Here is an 8,228-nt window from a genome sequence, read left to right as displayed (position 1 = left end):
GAACGGGGCTCGACGTAACAGCAGCAACTCGAGCACATTGCTGCCCCCTATATGTCAGGAGGACAAATAACACCTTTTCTGTTCAACTTGCCAACCCGCCACAGTGGCGTGTGTGTTGATCAAATTCACCCGCCACTTCAAATATTTACCCGATTTTGGCGGGTGGCGGGTGCTAATTTCCACCCCTGCATTCAACTCTGCTACCTATATGAGAAAACCAGTAAACACGAGCACTTATTTTTTATATTTAGTTATTATTTCGAGTCACTATCTGAGCTGAATTGTTAGTGAAGCTATTTGGAGCCGAGGGATGGTGTGGTTTTAGCTGAAGTTCATCTCATTGTGATGCTGGAGCTCTCACTGCTGCCACAGTGTGGCTGAAGAGAAACTCTGAAAATTTTTAAAACCAGGAATGAACAGCTAAATCTCTCAGAGAAAAATAGTTTGATGTTTCAGAAACAGGATATTTTTTCAGACAGCTTTAGGTCCTCTACTCCTGTCCATGTCCATCAAAAATACCTGGGATCACGTATTTACTTTTAATTTAAAATCTTTTCTGTGTTTTATATCAAAATTGCTTTTTATTTAGCTATATTAGTAGCTTGTCTGGCTTCAAAATAAGACAATCTGATTATCTCAAGTTTAGAAAAGCAGATTTATTTCTGTAATCAAATCCCATAATTTCATTTTATTTTCACGTAGAATAAAAATAATAATATTCAGAGCGCTTTTTGGTGTGAGAGCGTCACATTATTTGTCTCAAGGTAAAGTGTTAGCTTCAGTTTTGTGTTTCAGTGCCAGAGGCAAATGGATATTTTTAATTTATTTATTTATTTATTTCATATCAGCATCAGTTTCAGGTCCAACAGGTACAGAAGCCCATTTCTGCCGCTTTGATGAAAAAATAAAGAGTTCCGCTAAGTCACAAGTAAGAAATACTAAGCCATAATCTTGCTTTGCTAATTCATAATTTTGAGATGCAAAGTCAGGGGGCTGCAACCTTTAGAATCAAATCAGACATTTCTGCCCCTTGTCTCACATAAAAATAAAGATTAAAACAACTGAACTGTATCTTAAGTTTTAAATAAATACTACATATAACAAAATATTTGATCTATTCTAAAATCGAAGAACTTAAATAAATGGTTGAAAATTATCTTATCTTTTTTCACATTTTAGGACAAAGGAGAAAAATTATAAAGAACGGAAAAATATTTAACGTATACACCTTTAAGAAAAGTGTAACCACTGAAATATGGAGACCCATGTGAGTCTTTGTTATATTTGTACAAAGTAATAAATACCACTCTCGGAAAAAGTAAAATGTATATTTGTGTCCCCCAAAAAATATTTGAGTAAACATAAAACTACGGATAATTTGTTGGATATTTTAATATGATTCATTGAATTATCTCTAATAATAACTGACTCTTTCTTTTTTACTTAAACTTTTATTAAACTTTTTGTGAAAGACAAACCTTTACTTGTTTACAGAACTCAAGAGTCACTGTGAATTTTGGAGACTGGAGCCATTTCAAGATGGCAGGAATCAACCTCTGTCTTCGCTGCATTTGGTCTAGCTGTTAGCTTGTCATTCCAGTCAGAATAGATGAATTGTGCAATCCGTGCGTGCATGTGCATACCAGACTGGGATTAGAAGGGTCAGAGGTCCGTCTGAGTTCAGCTTGGCTGCCTTTTTGAGAAAATCGGTAAATATTACCACTCTTTTTTTATCTGTCCAACCATTTTATTTACCGACTTTTTCCTGTCCAGATTGCAGGGAGCTGGTTTCTATCTCCAGCAGTGACAATGTGACAGAGGCAGGGGACACCCTGGACAGGTCTCCAGTCCATCACAGGGACACAGGGAGACAAATTCACACTCTGGCTCACATCTAGGGACAATTTAAAGTTACAAATTAACCCAACATGCATGTGTTTGGTCTGTGGGAGGAAATCAGAGTACCCGGAGGAAAGATGTGTATGGAGAGAACATGCAAACTCCACAGATAAACTGGCAGTGAAGATATTTAAGTGCCATCAGATGGTCTGGTTCCTGCGTTGCTGGTTTATATTCGCAGGTATGATACAAACTTGGACCTATGTGAGCTGGAAAGCCATTCAAATACATTGACAAACATGGCCTGTCTTTGTTCAACAGGGATGTGCAGTTGTAAAGTTTGAAACCGACATCCTAAAGGACCTCCTGGCTTGTCAAATATCAGAGCCCCAGTGAACAGCAGCCTGTGAGGATTTGGATTTTTGTGTTTTCGGTCTTGTTTTCTTTATTATTCTTGTTGTTGTTTTCAGTTTGGGTTTTTCCTGTTTGTGTTCCTGCTCAGTATTCACTCCTCCTCCGTCACTCTTTTGCCCTCCTTGCCACGCCCATCTCCACCTGTCCGTAATTATCCCCACTCACCTGTTTCTACTTACCTCATCACCCTTGGTATTCAAAAACCCAGTCACTTCTCTCATTATCCGTCGGTTCATTGTTTGTCATTTGTTGGTTGTTGCTGTTCTCCGTACCTTGGTTCCTTGATGTCTTGCCCTGCCGTGCTTTTTGTTCTGTTTTTGTTGCTGCCACCTCAGCTTTTGTTTTGTTTTTCTTTATTTAATAAATTAGTTTATTCCCTTCACTATGAGTCTGCGCTCATAGTCTGTAAATAAATTGTTTCTTGAATTATTAATTGTGTGTTTTTATGATGACTTTGTATTTTTGTGTTTTCATGATGTAAAGTACTTTGAACCATCTTGTTGCTGAAAACTGCTTTAGAAATAAATTTGACTAGACTTGAAGTCTTGGAGAAAACCTTAAAGGAGCACAGAGGCTGACACAGCAGTCAAATATTCATTCAGAGACGGCCAAGAAATAAACAAGAAATACGCACCAACAATGCAAAGATCACTCCTCTCAATCAGCATCAGAATACGCATCATCACAGATATGTTTTAGGAAACAGTTCTCACCACCACGTAAATATGCTCTAAAGACACTTAAATATCTGCGCTACTAATTGTGGTGAAAAACCGTCGTGAAATAATAAAGAAGAGTGCTGATATTTACTGGGTTTTTAAAAAAAATAAAACATCATTACTGTCAATGGCACGCAAGCTCAATGTGTCTGTGATTGACCTCTGACCTTTCTAGTCCTGGGCCCATTGGTGCATGCACATAAGGATTGATTGATTCCTGTATTGAACTCTATTTCTCCAAACAGAAGTTGTCCAAAGAGCTACCAGGTAAGATGTCACCTGTTAATATCCATCCATCCATCCATCCATCCATCTTCTTCCGCTTATCCGGGGTCGGGTCATGGGGGTAGCAGCCTAAGCAGGGAGACTCAGACTTCCCTCTCTCCAGCCACTTGGGCCAGCTCCTCCGGGGGAATCCCAAGGTGTTCCCAGGCCAGCCGAGAAACATAGTCCCTCCAGCGTGTCCTGGGTCTTCCTCTGGGCCTCCTCCTGGTGGGACGTGCCCGGAATATCGCAGAGAAAACTCATTTCAGCCGCTTGTATTCGCAATCTCGTTCTTTCGGTCACTACCCAAAGCTCGATGAGGGTAGGATTGTAGATCAACTGGTAAATCGAGAGCAAAGCTCAACAAAAGGCAGGTTCTGTGGAATGGTTAATAACCATTCCACAGAACCCCACTTTAAAATGTCTGAATTTGTCCCCTTAATTGTGACTTTTCTCAAATGTATTTTATAGATCAACTTCATTTGAGATGGGTTTTTTTTTAACGTTGAGTTGAACTTTGTAGCTTTTGGGTTACATCAAAATTTGGAAAATTATAGTTAAATGCCAGATACAAAGGTTCTCCTTATGATTCTTTTATGTTGGCAAATTTCTGTTGTTGGCGCTGCAGTTTTAGGCGCCGGTCACACTCTTTAAACCTGAGATTGTTTAAAACCATTATCTTCAGTTTTCAAAAAAAAACAAAAAACCTTTATTTGTTGTTGGAAGATGTAGCATTTTAAAGAAGAAAATGGGAAGAGTTTGTTTCATCATTGACCAAAGTTTGTTTCGTTTTTTTTATTTCTGAAATCACCTAAAAGAATAAAACAACAACAGTGTCTGAACAAATTAACATTTATTTGGAAGAAGCATTGGTGGCTTTAATGTTTTGTTTGCATAAAAACAACAGATTTTTGACATTTAACCTTTGCATCTGTAGCTATTTTTTTAAAATCACATTCATGAGGTAAAAAAAATCCAAAAATAAAACTTTGAGATTATCAGGCTACAATCTCATCAAAGTTACGAGACCAATATAGAGCCACATTTGCACATTTGAAGTATATTTTTAAAGGCTTCATTTTGCTGGATCTACCTGAAACGATTTAAAGAATAGCCCCACCCCAAATTTCTTTTTTAACTTATCACCATGTTCAGCTAAAATGTAGTTATTGTCTGATATTTACTGATTTCAACATTTAATCAACATTTAAAGATGACACAGTACAATACTCGAGGGCCAGATCTGTACAAAAGAAACAACAAATTCTGAACTTTGAAGGTACTTATTGCAAACTCATGAAAATCGTAAGTTAGAAATAAAATCCACCCAATATTTTTCTCACATCAGTGGTCAATGTGTATTTAAATTAGGAATTTGTAACCAAAACCTGTGACTGTGTGTTTGTTTACATACAGAAGCAGTTGTCTTATTCAGTCTTTCTTTAGCGGCAGATTCATTTTTATATTTCCACCTAAAGGTCTCAGATATTCTTTGCTTGACTGATTCCACCATATTTGTTTGCCTACACAGACTACGGTCAGCCTAATGTAGGTCAGTCTTGTGACTCAAGCTTCTCCTTGGTTTTCGGTGGATTCAAATGAGTGCTTGGTTTACGCTGAGTGCGTACCCGTGTTTCAGAATTTTATATCAATGTATCTGGAAAACTACTGCAGTAAACTCTTTCAAACTGCAGCATTTGCTATAGTTTTGGAATAACTTTTTTATGTTTGATTTCATACTTTACAATGAGAACCTTCAAGTCTTGCTTTAATCCAAATAGTCAAAGTTCCTCTGCAAGCCAGAAATATCCTTATTTAGTTGTTTTAATGTGCCAGAAAATTAGTATTTATTTTCTTATTCGGTGCATCACTTTTGCAGTCAACATCGTCAGACTGACAACCTGATGAACATTCATTAATTGGGACTTTCATGGCCCAAAAGTCATCGCTGGGGCGTTCCCTGTTTGAGTGAGCTGGTTTGTGTCCCGTCTAAAACTGGCCTCGTGTGGAGGCAAAGCAGCAGCTTATAGTGCATCGACAAATTCAGGGTTTTGGTCTTATCGATGCTGCTTGAATCCCTGAGGACGTGGAACAGTGACATTGTGATGAAGAACACTGAAGTGAGGCGATGAGGCGACTTGTGGAACAAACTTGGTCGACTAAACCCCCCTTCACACCGGATGACGACCCTGAAACACCAGCGGTTCCCAAACTTTTGTTCTTTCAACCCACAAAACAGCAGATGAGGCTTGTGGCCACCACCATCACCGGTTTATGTAGAAATATTACAAAAAAAATAAACAATGACGCATGGTAGCTTAGTGGTCTGGTAATTCTAAGACTATTTTGCTGTTAACTTTTAGAGTCAAACCTATCTGTCTATTAGCAAAATATCTCACAAATCACTGGATGGATTTTAGTGAAATTCTCAGAAAATAATCACTGCGTGTACATGTACAGCAAATTAACTTTAACTTATATATTTGCGTACTAGGAACGGGGTTGTACCCTCTAAATGAATGTCCCACCTACACACACCCCTAACATGTCACATTGTCAAACACAGTGTTATATAACATTTGTTTAAAAAATCCCTCAAATAAACAACTTAACTCAGCACATTTAAAAAATGCATATTTGAACATACAGCAGCACGGTAAAAGTTACGTGAATCAACAAAAATCAACACCTGAAAACAACGATCTGAGGCGAATTTTAATTTTTTTTAGTCAGGACAACAACAAAACAGAACAATTAAAAAATTGTACTTCAGCCAGCCTAGGGGGCTCTTGTCCTTTGTGGCTTCAACTTCCAGCTTCCTGTCCTCTCTCTAGTTTTAATATATCTCCATGGTTAAGCCAGTCATGATGCTGCTACGCTATACTCGTCAACTACATGGACATAAAGATGGATGTGTTTCAGTGTTATCTTCCTGTGTATAGTTTTTATTATGTCAGTGGTCTAACAGGCTTTTCCTGATAATTTTAGCATCTCTCTCCTGTGCCCTTACCAGGCTCTGTACCCCCTGCCCTGGCAGGACTCTCTTGTATGCAGCAACAGATTAGATCACACCAAGCTAACAGTTGTTTCCATGGTCTTGTCAGTCAAGGTTGTAGCCTATCACAAGGCTAGTTCAGATTCTTAAAGACCAAACCACACTGGTGCCTATGGGCCCCACCTCACAGATACACTGCTACCAAGATGTTAATCCACCTCAATACAGACGTTTTGTCCATACTCAGAACCATCCTGGACCTTTCACACTCTATCACATGTTCTGTCTTATTAAAACCCTCTTGAAGACCTGCCAAGACACTACAAAGACCATCCAGGTTCTAGCTGATTTTTAGAGGGTTGTCATCCGATGTGAAGCAGAACTAAAGATGAACACACAGAATCTTTAATCAGCTTTGATATTAAAGTGTTCCTGCTGTAGTTTAACCCCAGAATGTTCTGGTTTCTGGTGAATCAGGTTCTGTTTGTTTCCTGATTGCACACGTGGCTTTTTGTGACATTAATTCAGATTACAAGGCGGGTTTATGTTCCAGGTCTCACAGTTTACATTCAGCAGCATGTAGGGGGGTGGCAATGTGTGTGTGTGTGTGTATGTTGAATTAGGACGCAGGCGTCTTTTTGTCCTTCTGTCTCAGGTGGATCTTCAGGTGCCTCCTCCTCTCGTCGCTCCGCGCGAACTTCCTACCGCACTGCTCGCAGGAGAACGGTTTCTCCCCGGTGTGCGTGCGGATGTGCGTGGTCAGGTGGTCGCTGCGGCTGAAGTTGCGCATGCAGATGCGGCACTGGAACGGCTTGTGGCCCGTGTGGATGCGCAGGTGCCGGCTCAGCTCGTCCGAGCGGGAGAACCTGCGGTCGCAGCTCTCCGCGGGACACGGGTACGGCCTCTGGTGGACGGGCGTCTTGCTGGGCCGGTTCGGGTACTTCCTGGGCCTTAGGATGGGCCTGAGCGGGAGATTCTGGTGGCTGGGGAACGCGGCGGCCATCGGACCTTCTGCTGGTGGCGCCGCGAGCGTAAAGTTCCTGATGGTGTTCAGAGGTGTGAGAGGTGGGGGGACCCTGAGGGACTCCAGGGGGTACGGGAGGGGTTTCCTCTCGGGGAACCCGCTCTGTATCTCCCTCTGGCAGCTCTGCTGGTAGAAGCCGCCGTACTCCGGCATGATGGACAGGAGCGCGGCGCCGTCTGGTGGTTTCTGCGCGGAGCCGTACGGCTGGTGGTAGGGCGCGGCGCAGGTGGAGGGAGCCAGGTAGCCCCCTGACGCAGACTGGTCCTGGTACATGTCCCCGCTGCAGGAGTAGGACGGGTGGGGGTGACCGGGCGCGTACATGTGGCTGATGTCAGGCGGCCCGTGCGCCATGCTGCTGCAGTCTCCTCCTCCTGCTGCGTAAAGCTCCGAGGCTTCAGGTGATCCAGACACCGCAGCCGGCACCGAGGCTCCGATGTCGGCGCTGACCACGTTGATGATGTCACTATGTGTCCACGGTCCACCCGCAGACCTGGAGTCCACCGAGAACTTCCCGGTAAACACCACCGGCTGCGTGCGTAAAGTCTCCGCGTAAAGGTCTCCTTGGATGTGGAGCGCAGGTGAGTTCCTGGCGTCGAACAGAAGATCACCTGCAAGCGGGAAAAAAGCAAAAGAGATGACATTATGGGATGTTCTCTGATCCCCCCCTTTTTCAATGAGATCAAGTCAGAGTTGGAGTTCATCCACAAACCGACACGAATCTTACCGGCTCCATCTTCATTTGTAACCCCTTCATGTTCCTCCTCTCCAAGAGGTTCCTCCTTAAAAACAATCCCTGAAGTCAGCGCCCCCTCCTCGCTGAACACATCCTTAGTGATGCTGTCCACAGCAGAAACCTCAGCGGTCATTCTGCAGGTGGATTTAAACTGGTTTGAATTCCCTAACAAAGCGTTTCCAGTGAAGCTGTCGAGCTGGTTTTTAATCCCTCATCGTGTCAGCTATTAACCTCCGTGTT

General features: G+C 42.1%; 1 protein-coding gene across 1 annotated transcript; it reads right to left on the bottom strand.

The window, feature by feature from the left end:
* Nucleotides 1-4,155: 4,155 nt before the first annotated feature.
* On the bottom strand, nucleotides 4,156-8,228 carry LOC108246627 (early growth response protein 2b). The gene is made up of 2 exons (XM_017434271.3): nucleotides 7,980-8,228; nucleotides 4,156-7,863 (listed from the first exon to the last, which is right to left on the bottom strand). The coding sequence occupies exons 1-2, from the start codon at nucleotides 8,119-8,121 to the stop codon at nucleotides 6,851-6,853; spliced, it is 1,155 nt and encodes a 384-aa protein (XP_017289760.1). The 5' UTR covers nucleotides 8,122-8,228; the 3' UTR covers nucleotides 4,156-6,850.

This window comes from Kryptolebias marmoratus, linkage group LG22, assembly GCF_001649575.2.
Source record: "Kryptolebias marmoratus isolate JLee-2015 linkage group LG22, ASM164957v2, whole genome shotgun sequence".
Taxonomy (NCBI): Eukaryota; Metazoa; Chordata; class Actinopteri; order Cyprinodontiformes; family Rivulidae; genus Kryptolebias; species Kryptolebias marmoratus.
This window is presented reverse-complemented; position numbering and strand designations above follow the sequence as displayed.

Coding starts and splice junctions, on each gene's coding strand:
- LOC108246627 (XM_017434271.3), bottom strand. CDS start 8,121: ATGACCGCTGAGGTTTCTGCTGTGGACAGCATCACTAAGGATGTGTTC. Junction 7,864..7,979: donor TACAAATGAAGATGGAGCCG/GTAAGATTCGTG, acceptor TCCCGCTTGCAG/GTGATCTTCTGTTCGACGCC.